General features: G+C 36.0%; 1 protein-coding gene across 2 annotated transcripts in view; it reads left to right on the top strand.

The window, feature by feature from the left end:
* PDCL2 (phosducin like 2) overlaps window positions 1-26,264 on the top strand; it is a 34,148-nt gene that overhangs the window by 2,379 nt on the left and 5,505 nt on the right. The window contains exons 2-4 of one of the 2 annotated variants that reach the window (XM_043905871.1): window positions 6,305-6,425; window positions 7,014-7,104; window positions 19,459-19,602. In XM_043905871.1, the coding sequence (XP_043761806.1) occupies window positions 6,305-6,425; window positions 7,014-7,104; window positions 19,459-19,602 (356 nt within the window). The remainder of the gene's footprint in view (window positions 1-6,304; window positions 6,426-7,013; window positions 7,105-19,458; window positions 19,603-26,264) is intronic. The other variant, XM_043905872.1, reaches the window with a different exon arrangement.

A 26,264-nucleotide genomic window follows, 5' to 3' on the forward strand; every position in this document is an offset into this window, starting at 1 on the left:
GCTCAAGACAGCTCTCACATAGATTGCAGCCTAAAGCATATTGTCTGGGTGATCCAAAGAACTTCAAACTGTGAATTTATTATAAATTAGTAATATATTGTATTGCTTGTACATGCCTGGAAGAAACAGCAAATCCTGTGGATAAAGACATCTTTATCTTAGAATTCCTGCCTGTAAGTTCTCAGGACATCAAGCAGAAGTCAACCAAAAGTAACCATGCCCACAGAGGGACAGGGTACTATGAACATAAACCAACAAAAGCAAAGTTGCAAAGACTTCAGTTATCTGAGTGATCAGAAACAGGTTATAAAACAACTGTGCTCATTATGTTTAAAAAACAGAAGACGAAATTATCTTCAGAGAGTAGGAAACTATAAAAAGTGACATTCAAATCTGATGACATTTTTATACACTACAGTGAACCCTGTAATATCAAAGTAAGTTAAGAAAATAATTCCATGTGTAATGACATCAAAAATAATACAATAGGGATAAACTGAAAACTACAAAACATGGCTGATAGGATCAGTGTCCTTTTAAGACGGGGAAGAGACACTAGAGCACATTCCCTCTCTCTCCACACACACAGCAGGAAGGTTATGTGAGTACATAAGAAGAAGGCAGCGTCCTGCAAGCCAGGAGAGTTCTCACCAGTACCAACCCTGCTGGCACCTTGATTTTAGACTTCCAGCCTCCAGAACTGTGAGAAAATAAATTTCTATTTAAGTCACCTGGTCTGTGATATGTTACAGCTTCCCACGCAGACTAACACAGGCTGCTTTTGTGGAAAAAACATGGCAGCTGGTTTCGCCCAGAGTAAGTGATAAGAGAGGCTAAGAGGAAACCGCAGCAGCAGTGCCTTTTGTGACTTAGTCTCAGAATTCAAATAGTATTGCTTCCATCATATTTTCAGTTTATTCGAAATAAGACCATGGGTTCAGCCTATACTCAATGGAAGTGGGATTGCGTTCCACTTCTCAAAAAAAGGCGTATGAAAGAATTTGTGAACATACTTTAAAACCACAATAGATTAAAAAGATTAGATACAGATGAGGGCATTTTATAGTCATATGGCATGGATGGCAGAAAACAACCATCTTAATAGGGGTTTTGGAGAGCAAAGTTCTGGGTTGGTAGAGTGGTGGGAGGATTATGTGGAAGTCTCAGAAAGAAAAGTAGCACAGAAGGGATAATCTTTAAATTCCATGTGTATGATTCACACAAATCCCGTAATTGTCAGGTAAACTCCCTATATAGGTAAGAGACCACAAGTTGCCTGGCAGGCAACAGGCGTTATAAGATGAAAGGACTGAGCTGATCTGAGGTTTTGGGTGCTGCCGGCTTCAGTTGAAAGAGGTTGATGTTTCAGTCCAGCCAAGTTAACTGCCTGCAAGTATGAAAATCAACATACTTCAGAGGAACATAAGAAATCATGAATTTCTATGATGTATCATCCTCAATATCTAGTATACAATAAAAATTAGACAAGAAGAAAAGAAGAAAATGAAAAGCCATAATCAAAATTAAAGCAACCAATGGAAGCAGATCCTTCGACTATCCAGAGGTTAATATTAGCGAACAAAGAATTTAAAGCAGCTATTATAAATATATTCAAGGATGTAAAGGAAATTTAATTAACAGATGGAGAATCTTAACAGAGAAATAGAAACAGTAATAAAACAATCAAATGGAAATTCTTGAACTGAAAAGATCAATGACTTAAAATAAAAAATAACTGAATGGGCTTAATGGCAAATTGGAGGTGGCAGAAGACTCAGGGAACTTGGATTTATCAATATAAATGTCCAGTTTTAAGAACAAAAAGAAAATTACTAAAAGTGAATAGAGATTCAGTGAACTGAAGGGATATTGTTAAATGGATTAACATACATCTAACTAGAATACATAGTTAACATGGATATACATGTAATATACTGTAAGGAATTGTAGAAGGAGAAGAAGATAGGGTGGAGGGGTAGGAAAAAAATTAAGGAAATGATGGATAAAACTGTCCAAAATTTGAGGGAAGGCGTAAATTAAAAACCTAAGAATTCAGGGAACTCCAGACAAGATAAATAAAAGTAAAACTGCACCAAGCGCACATAGACACCCTCTGAAATCGAAAGATAAAATCTTGAAAACATCCAGAGAAAAGACATAATATTAAGATGTGGGTATTATGGATGTATAGGAGAACAATAATATCATTATTAGCTGACTTATCAGAAACATCAGAGGCCAGAAGGCCTTTCAAATGCTTTAAATGCTGGAGGGAAAACTTTCAAGCTAAATTCTATATCCAGCTAAACTATCTATCAAAATACTGGGAAAAAATAAACATTTTCAGAAATATGAAAACTGAGAGTATTCATTTCCAGCAGACCTGCATTGTAATAAATACTAAAGGAAGTTTCTTTGGACTGAAAGGAAATTACATCAGGTGAAAAACTGTATCTAAAAGGGAGTGAAAAGTACCCTAGATGGTAAATATGTAGATAAATATTAAAAACTAAATATATTTTTTCTTAATTTTAATTGTTTAAGGCAGAAATTTTAACATTGTATTAAAGTGATTCAAATATGTTGTAGATGTTAATATATATAACAGCAATAAAGCAAAGGATAGGATAGTGGAAAATGGAACTATACTAAGCAAGATTCCCATATTTTATATAACATAGTCCAATATTAACTGTAATAAGTTAAAGTTAGGATTACAATTTCTAGAACAGTTATTAAAACATTAATGAAAAGATGTATACCTAAAAAGCCAGTTGCAAAAAATTAAATTCTAAAAAATATTTAATTAGCCTAAAGAAGGCAGGAAAGGAACAGAGGAACAGAAAGCAAACAATACTAATTGAAAACAGGAAAACAGTGGCCCTACATCTAACATTAACATTTATTATATTAAATGAAGTAAACATTTCAATTAAAAAGTAGAGATTATCAAAATAGTTGAAAAAGCAATATATAACGACATACTGCTGAGAGACACTTTAAATGTGAAGAAACAGATTGAAATAAAAGAATTGAAAAAGACATGTTATTTAAACAGTACTTAGTCTTAAGCTATATAAACTATGTTAGTAACAAAGTAGACATCAAGATGATGATTGCTGTTGTTCAGTTGCTCACTCCTATCTGACTCTTTGCGACCCCATGGATTGCAGCAAATTACATTTCCCTGTCCATCACTATCTCCCAGAGCTTGCTCAGAGCTCATGTCCATTGAGTGGATGATGCCATCCAAGCATCTTATCCTCTGCTTTCCCCTTCTTCTCCTGCCCTCAATCTTTCCCAGCATTAGGGTATTTTTCAGAGTCAACTCTTCGCATCAGGCGGCCAAAGTATTGGAGCTTCAGCTTCAGTATCAACCCTTCCAATGAATATTCAGAGTTGATTTCCTTTAGGATTGACTGATTTGATCTTGCAGTTCAAGAGACTCTCAAGAGTCTTCTCCAGCGCCACAGTTTGAAAGCATCAATTTTTGGCACTCAGTGTTCTTTATGGTTCAGCTCTCATGTCCATACAATTCAGTTCAGTTCAGTCGCTTAGTCGTGTCTGACTCTTTGTGACCCCATGAACTGCATGCAGCATGCCAGGCCTTCCTGTCCATCACCAACTCCCAGAGTTTACTCAAACTCATGCCCATTGAGTTGGTGATGCCATCCAACCATCTCATCCTCTGTCATCCTCTTCTCCTCCCACTTTCAATCTTTTCCAGCATCAGGGTCTTTTCAAAAGATACAGCTCTTTGCATCAGATAGCCAAAGTACTGGAGTTTCAGCTTCAACATCGGTCCTTCCAATGAATATTCAGGACTGATTTCCTTTAGGATGGACTGGTTGGATCTCCTTGCAGTCCAAGGGACTCTCAAGAGTCTTCTCCAACACCACAGTTCAAAAGCATCAATTCTTCGGCACTCAGCTTTCTTTATAGTCCAACTCTCACATCCATACACGACTACTGGAAAAACCATAGCCTTGACTAGACAGATCTCTGTTGGCAAAGCAATGTCTTTTCATTACTTTGAAAAGCAAAGAAATGCTTTTCAATATGCTGCCTAGGTTGGTCATAACTTTTCTTCCAAGGAGTGTCTTTTAATTTCATGGCTGCAATCACCATCTGCAGTGATTTTGGAGCCCAAAAAAATAAAGTCAGCCGCTGTTTCCACTGTTTCCCCATCTGTTTGCCATGAAGTGATGGGATTGGATGCCATGATCTTAGTTTTCTGAATGTTGAGCTTTAAGCCAACTTTTTCACTCTCCTCTTTCACTTTCATCAAGAGGCTCTTTAGTTCTTCTTTGCTTTCTGCCATAAGGGTGGTGTCATCTGCATATCTGAGGTTATTGATATTTCTCCCAGCAATCTTGATTCCAGCCCTTGCTTCATCCAGCCCAACATTTTGCATGATGTACTTTGCATGGAAGTTAAATAAGCAGGGTGACAATATACAGCCTTGCCTTGACATACTCCTTTCCCATTTCAGAACCATTCTGTTTTTCCATGTCCCATTGTGTTCCTGTTGACCTGCATACAGGTTTCTCAGGAGGCATATAAGGTGGTCTGGTATTCCCATCTCTTGAAGAATTTTCCATTTTATTGTGATCCACGCAGTCAAAAGCTGTAGCCTAATCAATAAAGCAGAAGTAGATGTTTTTCTTGAATTCTCTTGCTTTTCCTATGATCCAGTAGATGTTGGCAATTTAATCTCTGGTTCCTTTGCCTTTTATAAATCCAGCCTGGACATCTGGAAATTCTTGGTTTAAATACTGTTGAAGAAAGGGAAAGGCTAGAGATCTCTTCAAGAAAATTGGAGATATCAAGGTAATATTTCTTGCAAGGATGGGCATGATAAAGGACAGAAAAGATAAGGACCTAACAGAAACAGAAGAGACTAAAAAGAGGTGGCAGGAATATACAGAAGAACTATACAAGAAAGGTCTCAATGACACAGATAACCACGATGGTATGATCACTCACCTAGAGCTGGACATCCTGGAACGTGAAGTCAAGTGGGCCTTAGGAAGCATTACTACAAACAAAGCTAGTGGAGGTGATAGAATTCCAGCTGAGCTATTTAAACTCCTAAAAGATGATGCTGTCAAAGTGCTGGACTCAATATGTCAGCAAATTTGGAAAATTCAGCAATGGCCACAGGATTAGAAAAGATCGGTTTTCATTCCAATCCCAAAGAAGGGCGGTGCTAAAGGGTGTTCCAACTATTGTAAAATTGCACTGGTTTACATACTAGTAAAGATTATGCTCAAAATCCTTTGAACTAGGTTTTAGTAGTACATGAACCAGGAGCTTCCAGATGTACAAAATGGATTTAGAAAAGACAGAGGAACCAGTGATCAAATTGCCAGCATTAATTGGATCTTGAAGAAGGCAAAGGAATTTCAGAAAAACATCTGCTTCTGCTTCATTGACTATGCTAAAGCCTTTGTATATATGGATCACAACAAACTGTGGAAAATCTCATAAAGGATTGTAGTAGCAAACCATACCTATCTCCTGAGAAACCTGTATTTGTCAAGAAGTAGCAGTTAGAACTAGACATGGAACACCTGACTGGTTTCAAGTTGGGAAAGGAGTATGTCAAGGCTGTATATTGTCACCCTGCTTATTTAACTTATATGCAAAGTACATTATGAGAAATGCTGGGCTGGATGAATCATAAGCTGGAATCAAGCTTGCTGGGAGAGGTATCAACAGCCTCAGATATGCAGATGATACCACTCTAATGGCAGAAAGTAAAATGGAACTAAAGAGCCTCTTGATGAAGGTGAAAGAGGAGAGTGAATAAGTTTGCTTAAAACTCAACATTCAACAATTAAGATCATGACATCTGGTCCCATCACTTCATGGCAAATAGATGGGGAAAAAAATGCAAACAGTGGCAGACTTTATTTTTGGGGGCTCCAAAATCACTGAAGATGGTGACTGAGCCATGATGTGAGTTGGTTTTGCCTACTATAGTCTTCAAATTATTTTCTGTGACTTATAAGTTTTTTCATTAATAGTGTATATATATATATATTTTAGATTTATTTTTTATTAAACATGTCAGTATAACATTGAGGGTACAGGACGTATTCTTTTTTATCAATGTATGTAGTTGCATTAGTACTGGGAAATGGGGGGAAAGTAGTCCATTTTGTTATAGTCTTTAAAACTAATTATCTAGTTTGTATGTAGAGTTTATGAATAATTATATGGTTGGAAATGCTGCATATCAGTTTTACAAATATTGAAATGTACAACTGTGCTAATAGGTTTTAAAATTTTTTTTATATAGGATCCAAATGAAGATACAGAATGGAATGAAATTTTAAGAGATTTTGGCATTCTTCCTCCAAAAGAAGAGCCAAAAGATGAAATTGAAGAAATGGTTTTACGTTTACAGAAAGAAGCAATGGGTATAGTTGTGCATTTGGTGGTCTGGATAAAGGGAATAATACAGTTATGATAGTGATCATGTATTTTGTGAATTTAGAGGGAGATAGGATGTTAGAAATAATTTAATAGAAATCCCACTCATACTTTTGAAATTAGGATGCTGACACCTGAAATTCCTAATTCATGTATTGAAAGTTACATCCTAATATTAGGGCTGAAATGCCCTAGTATTTAACCTAATGAGCTTTTTTTCTATTACATCTCTCTGCCTTGTGATTACCTTCTATTTCCATCATTCTGTATACATGTATTACTTGCCAGTATTTCCAGGTACTTGGGGAACTCTACATTTATGAAGTCTAGTTGATTTTCACATCTAGTTTTAAATGTAACTTGATAGTTCTGTGAACTCTGAGGGAGTAACAATATTTCAAACAAACATGAAACAGTCAACCACAGTATAGCTTTATATAATGAAGAAACTTTAATATCAACATTAAAGATATTCTTGATCTCCATTTAGCTATTGTTTTTCTAGACAATGTAATTATAAAGTAAAATTGGTTTTTAAATAACTCATTTATCTACAACTTCTAATTGTGTTTCAGTTAAACCATATGAAAAGATGACTCTTGCAGAATTGAAGGAAGCGGAAGATGAATTTGATGATGACGATATGAGAGCTATTGAAATGTATAGGTACAGTGATTTGTTTGGATAATTTATGAGCTTTTGAATGAAGTATTGATGAAACTAAGGAAAAATTCCTATTTTTGTGTAGAGACTATATTTTAAAAAGAACAAAACTAATTTTTAAGTTATAATTAAAAAATAACTCACTTTATATAAGATGGATTTTTCCCCTGATCTTTTTTTACCTTTGCTTAAATAAAAAACTGTTCAATAATACTCAACAGAACTTCGTCAAGTTACATATGAGTAAAGTGGAAAATGTCACTAGAAGGCTAATAAAAAGAGGACCATGACTTTCCTTATAGTATGATGTCTGTTAAGGGTTTCTATCATTTAATGAATAATTAATTGCTAGTGATAAATTCTTTCAGAAGTTAGAACAAGTACATAGATTTCCTAACTTATCCTGATACCAAAACCAGACAGAGAAATTGCAAAAACAGAATGCTGTAGAAAAACATCTCTTATGAATGTAGGTATGAAAAATTTTATCAAAATATTAGCAAATTAAGTCCAATAATTTAAAAGAAGAATAATGCATTCTGATCAAATGGGATTGATCCCAGGAATCCAAAGTTGTTTTAATACACACAAAAAATCAGAGCATTGGGTTGGAAGCATCAATACTCTGGTAGCAATGAACACACCTAGAATTCAGCTCTTGATTCATAATACTATTCTTCAATAAAAGGAATCAGTGTTTCTTAGAGAACTGCTTTAGTCAACAGTGTGAGTTGAGAAAGAACAGCATGAGTCTGGGGCATTATCAGAAAGTTAAGGAAGTGCTGAAAATTTTAAGGCACAAGAGACAAACTAAAAGATTTTATAATGGCCAGAGTTGAAACAAGTTGAAAAACTAAATTATTATAATATTGAATTATAAAATAAGTAATAAAATAATTATCCTTAAGTGTATAGTAATACAGATAAGTAAGTGAATACATGAACAAATTCAACAAAGTAGCACTTCTTCCCCACTGAAGAATTCCAGTGAATAAGTGTAGATGAAATGAGGAAAATGGAAAAGTCACCATCAGAACATCACAGTAATCTACTGATAGTTGCTAAAATGAGTGGGTGAAAGTTTAAATAGGAGCAGGATTTTTGCATAATCTCAAAGTATTGCCCCACATATTTAATAGTTACAAAGGAGGAAATAGTTAAGTTTACAGTGTAGAATATTGGCAGACCCCATCTTAGCAACGTGAGCAGGACTATCACCAATAATATACAATAATATGATGTGCTAAGGAGGACACATCAGCTCTACCACAGACACACAATCAGTGGTATTCTCAATAATGCATTGCATCAATCTAATCATAAGAATATATCAGAGAAACCCAAATTTGAGAGACTTTTCAAAAACAACTGGTCAGTTTGATGCCAGGAAAGATGGCAGAGTAAAAAGCTCCAGAAATCCCTCTCTCTGTCCAGGCAATGATTGTACTGGCAGAAACTGAAGTGAAGACTTTGGAACTCTGGAGTCTATTTTGAATATTTGAAATTTCCAGCATAGAGCTTGGCTGGTAAATTACAATTTCAGTCCTCAGTGTAGTAACAGCTATCCATCCCTCATTTCCACAGCCCCACAGGAGACAGCTGTTTCAGCAGCAACCTGTGTTTCTGGCACAGCTTGCTGGAGCCAAGGTAGGCATTAAGGACTTTGTGCTCAAATATCAAGCTTCTGTGTTCTGACTGCAGATTGCTGCTTCTGAAAGCAGAGGTACAGACACAGAGATTAGCAGCCATTGTGTCAACCCTCCTGGCTCAGATAGTTTCCATGGTGTTTTAAGGAGCCACATCTGTTTTTTTGGTTTTGAGGGTTTTTTTTTTTTTTTTTTTTTAACATTCAAAAGCAACCATATATATGGGGGGATTTAGAAAGCCTTGGGAAAGTGGAAGTCTCAGGAAGGACCTGAGATGTATGCTTTCACCTCAGGCTAAATCCTGTCACAGACACACCCACTGTAAAAACAAACAAAATGCAAGAGTTAGAAGAAGAATCTGATTCCTAGGGTTATCAATTAAATGAAACATTGAGTTTTCAAAATAAAATCACAAGGCATAAAAAGAAACAGGAAAGTATGGTCCTTTCAAAAGAACAAAATAAATCAATGCAAAATGTATCTGAAGATGCCAAAGTGTCAGACTTACTAGACAAAGATTTTTAAGACACCTTAGTTAAAGATGTTCAAAGAGCTAAAGAAAGACATGGGTGAAAACAGGAAAACATCATATGAACAAAATGAGAATAGCAATAAAGAGAAATTATAAAAAGAAACCAAAAAGACATTTTGAAACTAAAATGTACAATATTGAAATATACACTAAAGTGCTTCAAAAGCATATTTGAACAAGCATAAGACAGAGAAAATTTGATGATGGGACAAGTGGAAGTTTGAGTTTGAGGAACAGGAAGAAAAAAGAATAAAGAAAAGCAAATGAGCCTAATGGGCTTTGTTTGTGGTACAGTTAGGTAAACTAGCATGTATAGTATGGGAATCCAAGCAGTACATTTATCATACATGGAGCAGAAAGCATATCTGTAGAAATACTAGCTGGAAACGTCTCAAATTTGACAAAAGACATAAATCTACAGATTTATGGTGCTCAGAGGACTCCAATTAGGATAAACTCAAAGGCCCACACAAAGACACATCTCTTAGAAAGACTATCAATCAGCCAGTTTCTCATCAGAAATCTTAGAGGATGCAAGAAAAAAAAAACTCATCAACCAAGAAGTCTGTATTTGGCTAAACTGTGCTACAGGGATGAAGGAGAAATTAAGAACATCTCTAGATGAAATCTAAGTGGGTTTGTTACTCGTACAAGTGCCCTAAAAATTAGGGATGAATTTAAAGGGCACTAGACAGTAACTTAAAACCATATGAAGAATAAACAAACATAGATTAAGTATATAGGTAAATATAAGAGCCAATATTACTATACTTTTGGCTTTTAACTCCATTTTTTCTATATGGTTTATAAAACAATAATTATAAATCAATGCTAATGGACATACAATATATAACAACATTTCAGTTCAGTCACTCAATTTTGTCCAACTCTTTGCAACCCCATAGACTATAGCACACCAGGCCTCACTGTCCATCACCAACTCCTGGGGCTTGTTCAAAGTCATGTCCATTAAAAAAAAAAAAAAAGTCATGTCCATCAAGTTGGTGATGCCATCAACCAACTCATCCTCTGTCGTTCCCTTCTCCTCCTGCCTTCAGTCTTTCCCAGCATCAGGGTCTTTTCCAGTGAGTCAGTTTTTAGCATCAGGTGGCCAAAGTATTGGAGTTTCAGCTTCAGCATTAGTCCCTCCAATGAATACTCAGGACTGATTTCCTTTAGAATTGATTAGTTTGATCTCCCTGCAGTCCAATGGACTCTGAACAATCTTCTCCAACACCACAGTTCAAAAGCATTAATTCTTCAGTGCTCGGCCTTCTTTATGGTCCAACTCTCATATCTGTACATGACTACTGGAAAAACCAAAGCCTTTACTAGACAGACCTTTGTCAGCAGAGTAGTGTCTCTGCTTTTTAATATGCTGTCTAGGTTGGTCATTGCTTTTCTTCCAAGGAGTAAGCGTCTTTTAATTGCATGGCTGCAATCACCATCTGCAGTGATTTTGGAGCCCGAGAAAATAAAGTCTGTCACTGTTTCCATTGTTTCCCCATATATTTGCCATGAAGTGATGGGAATGGCTGCCATGATCTTAGTTTTCTGAATGTTGAGCTTTAAGCCAACTTTTTCACTCTCCTCTTTCACCTTCATCAACAGGCTCTTCAGTTACTCTTCTCTTTTTGCCTTAAGGGTCTGTCATCTGCATATCTGAGGTTATTGATATTTCTCCTGGCAATCTTGATTCTGGCTTGTGCTTCTTCTAGCCCGGCATTTTGCATGATGCACTCTGCCTATAAGTTAAATAAGCAGGGTGACAATATACAGCCTTTATATACTCCTTTCCCAATTTGGAACCAGTCTGTTGTTCCATGTCCAGTTTAACTGTTGCTTCTTGACTGCATACAGATTTCTCTGGAGGCAGGTAAGGTAGTCTGGTATTCCCATTTCTTTAAGAATTTTCCACAGTTTGTTGTAATCCACACAGTCAAAGGCTTTGGTGTAGTCAGTAAAGCTGAAATAGATGTTTTTCTGGAACTCTTGCTTTTTCTGTGATCCAGCAGATGTTGGCAATTTGATCTCTGATTTCTCTGCCTTTTCTATATCCAACTTGGACATCTGGAAGTTCTTGGTTCACATACCGTTGAAGTCTCGCTTGGAGAATTTGAACATTACTTTGCTAACATGTGAGATGAATGCAACTGTGTGGTAGCTTGAACATTCTCTGGCATTGCCTTTCTTTGGGACTGGAATGAAAACTGACCTTTTCCAGTCCTGTGGCCACTGCTGAGTTTTCCAAATTTGCTGGCATATTGAGTGCAGCACTTTCACAGCATCATCTTTGAGGATTTGATGGAATGCCATCACCTTCACTAGCTTTGTTGGTAGTGATGCTTCCTGAGGCCCACTTGACTTCACGTTCCAGGATGTCTGGCTCTAGGTGAATGTTCACACCATTGTGGTTATGTGGGTCATGAAGATCTTTTTTATATAGTTCTTCTGTGTATTATTGCCATCTCTTCTTAATATCTCTGCTTCTGTTAGTTCCATACCGTTTCTGTCCTTTATTGTGCCCATCTTTGCATGAAAAGTTCCCTTGGTATATCTGATTTTCTTGGAGAAATATCTAGACTACATAACAATGTAGCCTGAAACAATAGCAATATAAGGAAGGAGGGATGAAGTTTTATAGGAGCAGAGTGTATGCTATTGAAGCTAAGTTGGTATTAGTCACAATCTTAATTGTATTAGTTGGTATTAGTCACAATCTTAATTAACTTAATTAATCTTAATCCTTAAGATAATCACTAAGAAAAAATACAGAAATGCAAAAACAGGAAATTAAAATGGTGTACCACGAAATCATCTACAATACAAAAATACAAAAAGAAGCAATAAAATGTACAAAAAGAAGAACTGAGGAACAAAAAGCATGTGAGAAATAGAAATACAGAAAATAGCTAAATGGCAGAAGTAAGTCCTTCCTATTCAGTAATTGCTTTCTTGTGTCAGTCCCAGCCTATTGATAATGATGCTATTAGCTAGGAATGCCTGAGGCTCTCACCTGGGCCTGAATTACTTATAGTTGTGGCTGGACTGGTTCTTGTGGTTTGGAATAAGACTGTAGGATGCACTTCAGCAAGAAACCTTGAGAGAACTTTGAGGAACAAGATTCCTCACAAATCCTGAAGAATACATAGCATGGCCGAGGGCCACGCAGCCAGAGCTGGTGGGGGTGTGGTAGCAGGACCTGGGTCTGTGTCTGTATTAGGGTCCATTGATGGGGATCTGGGTTTCGTGGGTTCACTCTGTTGGCTAGTCTAGAGCATAAGAGCTGGAATTAGGGCACAGGAATGGAGAGGAGGAGAGGTCATTCAAGTGGTCAGTGACCCAGGGCCCTCTGAAAGAAAGGCTTTCATGTTCGGGGACAGCCTAATTCTTTGTCCAGTTGTGTTGCTAGTAGCTGTGTCATACATCTGCAAGTATGGTTTTCAGGATGGCTGTCTTAAAATGGACGCCTTGGTGATCAAAAGCTGCGTGTCAGGCTCTTACATTTTATACTTTGTAAAAGGATTTTAAATTAATTCATCAATCTCCAATTAAAAGCAGAAATTGACAGAATGAATAAAAGCAAACACATGCAGATCCTGGCAACTAAGCGGTCTTAAGAAAGGACAGAGCTGGAAGGCCCACACCTACTGATTTCAAAACTTGCTATAAAAAGCAGCAATAATCAAAACAGAGTTGCCGTGACATAAGGGTAGAGCACGGACCAGAAGAATAGAATAGAGAGACTATATAGAAACCCTCACATATAGTCAAATGATTTTTAACAAGAGTGTCAAGAACATTTGATGGGGAAAGAGCAATCTTTACGATCAGTGGTACTAGGAAAACTGGATATCCACATGCAGAAAAGTGAAGTTGGACTCCTGCCTCATGTCATATACAAAGTTTACCTCAAAATGGATCAAAGACAAATTTAAGAGCTGAAAGTATAAAAACTTTTCAAACAATCAAATCAAACACAGAGGAAAATGTCTATCCATGACATTGGATTTGGAAGTTATTTCTTGGATATGACACAGAAAACACAGGCAACAAGAAGAAAAAATAAATTGGATTTCATCAAAAATTAAAAATATTTGTGCATCAAAGGACATTATCAACAAAGTAAAAAGACAACCTACAGAAAGGTAGAAAATACTTGCAAATTATATATTTATGACAAGGGATCACTAACCAGAATGTATAGAGAACTTCTAAAATTCACAAAAAAAAAACAACCCCAATTCAATTAAAAAACATGCAAAGGACTAATAGACATTTCTTCAAAAAAGGTATACAAATGGAAAATAAGCACATGAAAAGATGCTTAATATCATTAGAGAAAGACGCAAAACCACAATGAGGTTCTATTTCACTCCACTATGGGGTTTTATGATAGAGAAGAGAGAACCACCATACATTGCTGGTAGGAGTGTAAAATGGTACACAGTCTGGAATTTCTTCAAATGTTAAACAGAATTACCATGATCCAGCAATTCCACTCCTACGTATATATACCCAGGAGAATTGAAAGCACAAGACTTGTACATGAATGTTTAGCACATTGGTATTCACAGTAGCCAAAAAGTACAAAGAAACTTCCTGTCTATCACCTGGTGAGTGGATAAACAAAATGTGGTATAGTTATACAATGGAATATTACTCAGCCACGTAAACAAATGATGAACTGATACATACTACAACAAGGCTGAATCTGTAAATGTTATGCTGAAAGAAGCCAGTGACAAAAGGTCACAGTTTATATGACTATGTTTATTTGAAATATTCAAAATGGAAAAATTTATAGACACAGAAAGCAGATCGTTAATTCCCAGGGCCTGGGATTGGGGGATAGGGAGCAACTGCAAATGGATACGGGGTTTCTTTTGGTACAGTAAAAACATTCTGGAATTAGATCCTGCTGATGGATGTTCAACTTTGTGTCTGTTTTAAAAATCACTCAGTTATACACTTTAGATAGTTGAATTTTATTGTGTATGAATTATATTAAAATTTAAAACTAAAGATTGTGAAAGAACTTCAATTTTCACGTGATCACGTTGGCAATTTCTTCTAAATTTATATATGTATTTAACATGTAACCTATCAGATACATTCCTGGTTATTTACTTGAGAGAATTAACTTGTACATGAATATGCATAATAGCCAGAAACTGGAAACAACCCAGAAGTTCATCAATATGATGAATGAATATAAGGTGAATGAATAAACAAATTGTAGTGTATTCATGAAAGAGAATACTTCTCTGTAAGAAAATAAGCAAGCTATTGATACACACAATAACTCTGGTGAAATTAAAAAAACATTATACTGAACTTAAAAAGCCAGACAGGTGAGTATTTGATCATAATCATATACATCATTTAAAAATATTATTTATTAATGAAAAAAATTTCTAAAATTGACACAATAAGTGAGAGAAAAGCATAATTAAGAAGATAGCCTGTTTCCTTTTATTTATTATAGAACTGATTTTCCTCTACTTTTGAAGGCACAAATAATCCCCAGATAATCCCTCTGTCTTTATAAGGGTGGAAAGCTTACTAATTTACTGTATATGCCATTGTTATATTTATTGATAATATAATCTTGCTATCACAATCAGACAAGACTAGTACCGACAGAAAATAATAGACTAATGGTTCTTAACTTTGTTAGTCAAAATAGTCACCTAGATTTATTGTTAAAAATGTAGATTTCTTGTATGAATTGATTTCATGATAATAAGCTAAAGTCAAACCATTTGAAAGTTTGGACGAGTATTCAGGTATACTTCAAAGAAATTTCTAGGAGAAAAAATAGAAAATCTGTGTATTAAATGAAATTTAAGAGATAATAACCACTCTATGTATCTAATTTGGCTCCCCATTTAAATAAATAAACATAAAAAATGGAACCAGAATTTAATGCCACTGAACTATAGACTGAAAAATGTTTAACATGTAAATTTTATGTATGTTTTATCACAATTAAGTACATATTTAAATGGAGAGAATAGGATTATTTGCACAATAATCTGAATATATTAAGGAAGTACCATTTTTTAGATATGATTATACCATGTGAGTTAAAATTGGCAAAGTATTCTCATCTTTTAGAGATATAGAGATATATAATGAATTATTTACAGATGAAATGACATGATGTCTTATATTTTCTTTAAAACAGCCCTTGAAATCGGGAGTTAGTGGGGTAGAGATGAAAGACTATTGGCCATAGAAATTTTTGATTGAAGATGTATACATCTGGGACTCTTTACTATTTTAAGTGTTAATAATTGTCCATTACATAAAGTTAAAAATGTCCATTCCTGAGACCAGCACTGAGAGGTAATATGCAGTAACTTTGGGTTGAATTTCAGGAATATGCCCATCTGTGAAACCTGCCGTTCCCAAGTAATTCTTGTGTAGGATGTCCACATGCCTCAACTTGATAAATACTACTTTAGATCAATCTCACTTTTGAAACATAGATGCAAAAATCTTACATGCAATATTAGCAAATAGAAAATTATATAAAAATAATCATATATAGTGAATTATTAGAGTTTATTCAACGTATGTGGAGAAGGAAATGGCAACCCACTCCAGTGTTCTTGCCTGGAGAATCCCAGGGACGGAGGAGCCTGGTGGGCTGTCGTCTCTGGGGTCGCACAGAGTCGGACACGACTGAAGCGACTTAGCAGCAGCAGCAGCACTCACTGTATGCAGGGATTGTTCAACAACCACACGTCTACTGATACAATCACTTGTGTCATCAGGATTTATTAAGGTAATGCCAGCTGCTATAACAAACAACTGCAAAATCTCAGTGGTTTCACATAGGAGAGTTCCTTACTCGCCAATGATGCATGTTGTATAATTTTTCTGAGCAAGTCTCCTCCAGGTGATGATGAGAGCTCTGGGCTCTTTTTTTATTAGGAGCTTCATCATCTCAGAATCTTTAACCTTAAGGCTTGTGGACTGGGAAGACAGTATGAAAGATGGGGGTGGGACATTTCAGGGATAAGGTATAGAAATGTGCGTATCATTTTTACTTAATGGAACCATTGAACATTTTTCAGTCTCATGGCCCTAATCTAACCGCAAGGGAAGCTGGTAAATGTAGTCTTCCTGTGAGTCCTGGGAGAGGAAGCAATTCTGATGACCATCCAGTTTCTGCCACAAAGATTAAAGCGAGAGGTTAAGTTCTTTCCCTTGCATATTCCATGTCAAAAGTACAACTCTGTTTCTGGTCAGCAAATTCTGGAAATATTTCTGTATCTCTGCTGTCACTTTTGGGGGCTTCCCAAGTGGCACTAGTGGTAAAGAACTTGCCTGCCAGTGCAGAAGACATACGAGACCCTGGGTCGGAAAGATCCCTGGAGGAGGAAATGGCAACTTACTCTGATATTCTTGCCTGGAGAATCCCATGGACAGAGGAGCCTGGCGGGCTATGGTTCATAGGGTCGCAAAGAGTTGGAGGTGACTGAAGCAACCTAGCATACACACTGTCACTTTGGATCTAAGGAAAAAGGAACCTGTACCCTTTTAAAATTTCACTTGTCCTTAAGAAAATTCTGTAGTCATCTTGATAATGCTGATTTAAAGCAGATTCCTCATTTAAAGCCAAAACAAAACAGCAATGACAAAAACTTTTAAAATATTTTTTTAAAAGCAGTTTTAAGTTCACAGCACAATTGAGTGGAAGGTATAGATTTCTAATATACCTCCTGCCACCACATACGCATAACCTCCCTCATTGTCAACGTTCCACACCAGAGTGATTTGTTGTAGTTGATGAGCCTACCTAGATACATCAGAATCACCCAAAGTCCATAAAGCACATTACAGTTCATTCTTGGATTTGAACAAATGTATGATGACATTTTGGAGAAAGAAATGGCAACCCACTCCAGTATACTTGCCTGGGAAAACCGTGGACAGAGGAGCCTGGAGGGCCTGTGTGGTCACAAGAGTTGGACACAAACTTAGCAACTAAAGCACCACCACCATCATCATGACATTTATCCATAATTATGGTACCATTTCGGAGAAGGCAATGGCAGCCCACTCCAGTACTCTTGCCTGGAGAATCCCATGGATGGAGGAACCTGGTAGGCTGCCATCCATGGGGTCGCTAACAGTCGGACACGACTGAGCAACTTCACTTTAACTTTTCACTTTCGTGCATTGGAGAAGGCAATGGCAACCCACTCCAGTGTTCTTGCCTGGAAAATCCCAGGGATGGTGGAGCCTGGTGGGCTGCCATCTATGGGGTCGCACAGAGTCGGACATGACTGAAGCGACTCAGCAGCAGCAGCAGCAGCATGGTACCACTCAGATTATTTTCACTGCCCTAAATATCCTCTGTCGGCAACCTGTTCATCCCTCTCCCCTGCCAACTGCGGGCAACCCCTGATCTTTTTATGGTCTATACAGTTTTGCCTTCTTCAGACTATTTTACAGTGTATAGCCTTCTCAGATTGGTGTCTTTCACTTAATAATATGCATTTAAAGTTTCTCCATGTCTTTCCGTGGCTTATTAACTCCTTTCTTTTTAGCACTGAATAATATTCTATTATCTGGATATACCAGAGTTTATTTATCCATTCACCTCCTAAAAGAAATTTTGGTTGCTTACAACTTTTGGCAATTATGAGTAAAGCTGCTGTAAACATCTCTGTGAAGGTTTTTCTGTGCACATGTGTTCAGCTCCTCTGAGTGAATACAAGGCACTTAATAACTGGATCATATGGTAAGAATTTGTATAGTTTTGTAAAGAAAGCACCAAACTGTCTTCCAAAGTGGCTGTACCATTTTGCATTCCCACCAGCAGTGAATGAGAGAAAAAGCAAGGGAGTAAGTACTCTCAGGTACCTTAGGTATATAGGGTCAGTAACTTTTCAGATACTTGTGGGTATGTCAGAACCATTTGGAATCGCTTCATGAATTCAAGTATTTAACAACTAAATCAAAGTGTGCACATTTGGAGAGAGTTGTTTAACAACATTTTAAGGGTCTCTATAAGGAGAAGAAAATGGCAACCAACTCCAGTATGCTTACCTGGAGAATCCCAGGGACGGGGGAGCCTGGTGGGCTGTCGTCTGTGGGGTCGCACAGAGTCGGACACGACTGAAGTGACTTAGCAGCAGCAGCAGCATAAGATGAATAAGGCTTCCCTGGTAGGTTAAGTGGTAAAGAATCTGCCTGCCAATGCAAGAGATGTGGTTTGGTTTCCTGGGTCAGGAAGATCCCCTGGAGAAGGAAATGGCAACCCACTCCAGTGTTCTTGCCTGGGAAATCCTGTCGACAGAGGAGCCTGGCAGGCTACAGTCCATGGGGGTCACAAAGAGTCAGACATGACTTAATGACTAAACAACAGTAAATGAATAGTTAGGCAACATTTATTGAACACTCATGGGATGATGCTAGGTACCACCCCAAGAAATTTATATGTGTACATTTAATCTTGAACAGTCCAAGGCAGGCAGATTTTAGTTTTATTCACATTGGAGTTAAACTGAAGCTTGGAAAGATTAATTTGCCCAAGTCCTTGCTACTAGTAAGTGGGGGCTGACTCTTAAACCCAGTTTAGTCTGACCTTACAGTTCATACTCATAATCACTGTTCTCTATCATCTGTCTACCTGCATTATGTTTATAACAAGTAATTATACATGTTCACTGAAGACTTTGAACTGAAAGTCAGTTTAGCGTGAAAGCTAAAAGCTTATAATTGGAAATAATAATACTATTAACTTCATTAAGCTTTTGCAAGGTTAAATTAATAAACATGCTGAAAACAGTGCCTGGAGACATAGTAAACTCTCAGTAAACATTAGTTATTATTGTTCTGCATGCTCTCCCTTTATTTAGTCTGTGTACGAGAATTTGTTGGTCCAATGTCTAAATAAACTCTTAATAACTATAATTGACTTAGTCTTAAATAAAAATAAATTTAAATCAATAGCTAATTTCTTATATTTTATAATACCCATGATAAAGCAAATAACCATGTAAAAAGAGGAACTGCCATTGTAAAACCATTAATAATAATTATTCTTTAAAGAGGTTCATATGTACTAGCATTCCGTTCCATCCATAGATTATTACTGTATATGGGAATAGTCTTAAGTATATAACAATATTTGTATGTAATTTAATTTTTTTTAACTAGAGAAAAGCGGTTACAGGAATGGAAAGTTCTCAATAAAAAACAAAAATTTGGGGAATTAAGAGAAATTTCTGGAAATCAGTATGTGAATGAAGTCACAAATGCAGAAAAAGATGTGTGGGTTATAATTCATCTATACAGATCAAGGTAATTACTGTAGCTTTTTGTAAAAATCTAATATTCTAATGTTTTAAGATACGTATTTTTTGTTTTAATGTTGGATAAAGCATATAACAAAGACTAATCAAGAAAACAAAGTAAATCAGCTAACTTCAATTAAAAAAGAAAAATATATGTATAGAGTTGGCTTCAAGGACTAAATTATTTTAATGTATTTTCATGTGTAACTTAAAGAACTTCTCATACTTATTAGAAAAATAAGTACTTTGTCAGTTAGTTTGAAAAGCTCATAGAAAATTTCAAACATAGGAAAAAGTAGGAAGAATGATAAAATGAGCACCCTGCATACCAGCTAGGTAGGTTTCAGCAATGAACATGTTGCCACATTTGCATCATTTTGTTTGTATATTTATATGTGTGTATTTGTAGAACCATTTCAAAATGAATTACATGTTGCTTTACTCTTAAGTATCTCAGCATGCATCTTCAAAATCCTAAGGGCTTTTTTCTAGATACCCGTAATATCATTTTCTCACCAAACAAAATTAACCATAGTTCCTAATAGGGACCGAATCTGTGTCTGCAGCATTGCAGGCAGATTCTTTACCGTCTGAGCTATCAGGGAAGCCCCATCTAATACCCAGCCAGTCCTTACTCAAATTTCTCCAACTAACTTCAGAATCTCTTTCATAAATACATATATTTTTAAATAACCATAATAATATTTCTATAATACGTATATTTTTGATCCCTAATCAGGGATCATGCAGTGCATTTGGATGTATCAAGTCTCTTGTGCCTTTTTTTTTTGACTTGCCACATGCCGAAAGCATCAGTTCGAAAGCATCAATTATTTGGTGCTCATGCCTTCTTTATGGTCCACCTCTCACATCCATACATGACTACTGGAAAAACCATAACTTTGTACATACCTTTGTCAGTAAAGTGATGTCTCTGCTTTTTAATACACTGCCTAGGTTTGTCATAGCTTTTCTTCCAAGGAGCAAGTGTCTTTTAGTTTCATGGCTGCAGTCACAATCTGTAGTGATTTTGGAGTCGAAGAAAATAAAATGTCATTGTTTCCACTATTTCCCCATCTAGTCACCATGAAGTGATGGGACCAGATGCCATGATGTTAGTTTTTGAATGTTGAGTTTTAAGCCAGCTTTTTCACTCTTCTCTTTCACCTTTATCAAGAGGTTCTTTTTTTGTGTTCTTCTCTTTCTGCTGTTAAAGTGGTATCATCTGCATATCTGAGGTTGTTGGTATTTCTTCCAGCAATCTTGATTCCAGCTTGTGCTTCATCCAGCCTGACATTTTGCATAATGTACTCTGCATATCAGTTAAATACACAGGGTGATAATATACAGCCTTGATGTACTCCTTTTCCGATTTGGAACCAGTCCATTGTTCCATGTCTGCTTCTAACTGTTGCTTCCTGACCTGCATAGAGGTTTCTCAGGAGACGGGTAAGGTGGTCTGGTATTCCCATCTCTTTAAGAATTTTCCAGTTTGTTGTGATCCACACAGTCAAAGGCTTTAGTGTAGTCAATAAAGCAGAAGAAGATGTTTTGGGGGGATTTCCTTGCTCTTTCTATGATCCAGCGGATGTTGGAAATCTGATCTTTGGTTCCTTTGCCCTTTCTAAATCCAGCTTGTACATCTGGAATTCTCAATTCATGTACTGCTGAAGCCTATCTTGGAGAATTTTGAGCATTACTTTGCTAACATGTGAAATGAGTGCAATTGTACAGTAATTTGAGCATTCTTGGCATTGTCTTTCTTTGGGATTGGAATGAAAACTGACCTTTTCGAGTCCTGTGGCCCCTGCTGAGTTTTCTAGATTTGCTGGCATACTGAGTGCAGCACCTTAACAGCATCATCTATTAGTATTTGAAATAGTTCAGCTGGAATTCCCTCACTTCCACTAGCTTTGTTTGTATACCCCATTGCCTATTTTGTACCTCAAATTTCATAACTAGGCCCATAAGTTGTTTTCTGATATCCAAGGTCTCCCTTAATTTTTTCAGTTCTTCTGGGGTTAAATTCTGGTCCTCAAACCCCAACACCACGTTTGAACTTTCAAGCAACCATTTCTCCCTGCGCCACAATCTATAGTGCCATAGTCTCCTAATTCCATACTTTTCACTGCAGCCTCCAATTCCCACCTGCCTCCCGCATTAAGACCCCTGCCCCATAAGTGGGGTCATACCACTGACTCAGCTCTTATTCTGGCAGTAATCATAAAATTCTTCTAATTAGATCTTTGTGGATTGGCTTCACCAGTTTGAGGGAAAATAAAGCTTATGAAGTATTAATGTCATGGTTTTATGTAGAAAACTGATTTGAGTTAGATAGTAAATATTTCTATATTACTTTAAGTATGCCATCCAGTAAAATAAAGCAGTATCTAGATTTGTAACAAGTTGTACTTATCTGTCTATATATATATTCTGAAATAGAAACTGTATGCACTTTGTTTTTCTTAGCTTTTTGTTACATAAATTGATATATAACATCACTTAGTGTTAAGATGATTTCTTTTTTAAAATTAACTTTTACTAGATTTAAAAAAAAAATAAAAAATAAAAAAAAATTAATTTTTACTAGATTTGTAGGGCAGGAGGAGAATGATAGGACAGAGGATGAGATGGTTGGATAGCATCACCAACTCAATGGACATGAGTCGGAGCAAACTCCAGGAGCTGGTGATGGACGGGGAAGCCTCATGTGCTGCTGTCCACTGGGTTAGAGAGTCAGATGCCACGTAGAAACTGAATAACATCCTTGCTTTATGATATAGTATTAGCTTCTATTGCACAGCAAAATGAATCATCCATGCATATACCTGTATGACCTGCATGCACTAAGAAGATACGGAAGACAATACATCATTGTATAGTTTAGATGAGAAAAGCTGTAGATGAGAAGCTCCTGAGCCAATATCAAAGATTGCTAAGTTAATGTATGTTTATATATGTCAGATGAAAAGAAAATATTTAAATTAAAAAACTATATTGTGTGATTCTCTGCTTTGGCTTTTTTACTTTTGATCTCCCTTTATCCAGTTCTCCCACCCTCTGGCAGCCTTCTGGATTCCACATATAAGAGAGATCATATGGAATTTGTCTTTCTCTAAGTTATTTCACTTATCATAATACCCTACAGGTATATCCACGTTGTCCCAAATGAGAAATTTTCATTCTTTTTAATGGCTGAATAATATTCAGTTGTACATATACTGCAATTTCTTTGTCCATTCATCCACTGATAGACACTCAGATTGTTTACATATTTTGACTATTGTAAATAATGCTGCAATGAATATGGGGGTGCATGTATCTTCTCAGGTTAGTGTTTCACCAGCTAAATAGCCAGAGATGGAATTGCTAGACCATATGGTAGTTCTATTTGTAATTTTTTGAGGAACTTCTATACTGTTTTCCATAGTGGCTGAACCAATTTACATTCCCAGCAAATAGTGCACAAGAATTCTCTTTTCTCCACATCCTTGCCACATTATTATTTCCTGTCTTTTTAATAATAGCCATTCTAACAGGTATGAAGTATCTCACTGTGGTTTTCATTTGCATTTCCCTAGTGATTAATGATGTTGAGTATATTTTTATGTACCTGTTGGCCATCTGTATATCTTCTTTGGAAAAATGTCTATTCAGATCTTATGCCCATTTTTAAATCAGATTCTTTGGGTTTTTGCTATTGAGTTTTATGAGTTCTTTGATACATTTTAGATATTAACTCCTTATCAGGTATATGATTTACAAATATTTTCTCCCATTCAGCAGGTTGCCTTTCATTTTGTTGATGGTTTCTTTTGGTGTGCAGAAGATTTTTAGTATAATGTAGTTTCACTTATTTATTTTTGCTTTCATTGATTTTGCTTTTGGGTCAGAATCAAAAAATTATCACCAAGATCTATGTCATTGCCTATGTTCTCTTTTAGGAGTTCTATGCTTTCAGGTCTTACATTTATATCTTTAATCTTTTTTGAGTTATTTTTTGTGTATGATGTAATATAGTGGTCAAATTTCATTTTTATGTGTGTTGCTGTCCAGTTTTCCCAACAGTTTATTCCCATTGTGTGTTCTTTTCCTCCTTTGTCATAAATTAAGTGACCATATAAGTATGGGTTTATTTTTGGTCTGTCTATGATTTCTGTTGATCTTTGCGTGTGTGTTTTTTTCTTTGTGTTTGTGTTCCTACCAGTTACATACTATAGCCTTATAATACAGTTTAATATCAGGAAACATGAGGCCTCCAATTTTGTTCTTCTTTCTCAAGACTGCTTTGACTACTTGGATTTTTTTGTGATTCCGTACAAACTTTAGGATTATTTGTTCTATTTCTGTGAATAATTCCATTGGAATTTTGATGAGGATTGTATTGAATCTGTAGATTGATTGGGGTAATATGAATATTTCCAATCCATGAGCACAGAGTATCTTTCCATTTGTTTGTTTCTTTTTCACTTTTTTTCATTAATGTCTAATAGTTTTCAAATGTTTTTTACCCCTGGGTATTTTATTCTTTCAGATGCAATTGCAAATGGGATTGTTTTCTTTGTTTCTCTTTCTGATTCTTAGTGTATAGAAACATAACTTAGTTCATTCTTAGTTATAGAAACATAACTGACTTTCATGTATTGATTTTTTAGCTTACAGCTTTAATGAATTATTTTATCAGTTCTAACCATTTTTTTGATGGAGTCTTTAGGGTTCTCTACATATAATACCATGTCATAGTGACATGCTTTACTTCTTCCTTTCCTATTTAGATGCCTTTTATTTATTTATTTTTCTTGCTTAATTGCTCTGGCTAGGACTTCCAATATTATGTTGAATTAAAGTGGTGACAGTGGGCATCCTTGCCTTGTTCCTCACCTGGAGGAAAGGCTTTCAGCTTTTCATTGTTGAATATGAAATTAGCTGTGGTCCTGTCATATCAGGCCTTTATTATGTTGAGATATGTTCCCTTTATAACTCATTTTGTTGAGTTTTTCTAATTTGTGAAACAAAGTTAGCAAAAAAATTCATGATAAAAGCCAGAAACTGGCAAAGAGAAGACAAATTAAAAAATATACAAAGTCTTCCCCCAATATTGATAAGACCTAGTATATTAGCATTGATTTCAGTTTTCAGAGTTTGTTTAAAATGGAGCAAGAACTCACAAGTACATGTGAAGCAATTTGAGTGCAGAAATCTTTATTATTCCTCTAACATTTATATTTGTCTGGCTTACAATGAGCTACACAACAATTTTCTTCTAAGTGATTCATGTTTACCATGTTTCTCCAAAGCATGCATTTGATATTCTTTAGAACTACAATGACTTTTGTTGTCATACTTTTGTTTATTTGTTAATTATAATAAAATATGCAGTGTGCATAAACAAATATAGAGGGGAAAAGTGGATAAAGTCCAGGAGGGTTACCACCTGCCTGCAGCATGCAGTATGTCCTGGTATGAGCCACTCCCTTAAGAGAGCTTCAACTTCAACTATAGCTGTGACGGTTTGCAGGAGTTGAGAATATGAATGGGAATAAGATGCTTTTATGGTATAGTACAAGAGATGAATTAAACATTTCACGTGTATATCTATCTATCTATATTTATAGATGTATGTATTGAAAGGACATATAAGATGTAGTACAAGAGAAGAATGTACTAATTTTGTCTGTTAGACAAAGACCTTTTCTCTGATTAACATGGTTCACAGTAATCTTTCTTTCTTCTACTGTATTGTTTCAAATAGGCTCCATATGAGTGATGAGAAAATGCATACAAAGATGAAGGAGAGATACACTAATTTGTATCAAATTTAGTGTTTTGTTTTTTTTTTAAAGAATGCTCAGTGAATGTGTCTAGAATGAGAAGAGGGTCTAGGACATAGTTACAAGGAATATCTACGTTTGGGGTATTGACATAAGGAGTAAGTCAAAGAAGTAAAAAGGAAATTCATAGAAAAAGTTATCACAGCAATCAAAAAAGGAGAGCCTTTTAGGAAGGGAAGTGAACGACATAGAGATTTTTTTAATCTTTTTTCATCTGGGCTGTGACCAGGAAAGAGTAGTTATTAGAGGGAGAGAGAATGAAAAAGGACTTTTAAAAAATTTTTTAGTATTTTGAATATGTTTATGTAGAGTAGAGAAGGATAGCTTAAGAAAATAGGATAACAAAGAATGGCCCCATAGGAAATGGAAGGAGTGTGGGATAAAGCTGAGGATTAGCTTTGAATGAATTTAATAAAGCTGTGAGTGAGTGATAGAGAAAAGTGATTAATTTTTTTTAAAGTGACTAATTAAAACATGAGTGTAATGAGAGTTAAAGGATAGAGCTGGAAGAACTGCCAATTTTGATTACATTTCCAATCAATTTTAAATTTCCGATGAACAGTTCTGGGTGTTGGGGAATAGGATATGGCATGTCAAAGAAAAGGGTGGATGAAGTTTGAATTAAAGGAATTCAAGGAAGTTTGAGATAAAAACTTCTGATGTGGAAATAACCTATGACCAAGAGTTGGGTCCCCTGTTTCAAGTCAGAACTGCTAAGGATCCCCTAGACATGTCCTGGTTTTTTTTTTTTTCTTTCTTTCTCCTCCCCTCCCCCTCAGTGTCCTATAAACTAGGAACTTACTGGTTCCTCAATTACATTGTACTCGATTACACTGCT

This window comes from Cervus elaphus, chromosome 6 (assembly GCF_910594005.1).
Source record: "Cervus elaphus chromosome 6, mCerEla1.1, whole genome shotgun sequence".
NCBI lineage: Eukaryota > Metazoa > Chordata > Mammalia > Artiodactyla > Cervidae > Cervus > Cervus elaphus.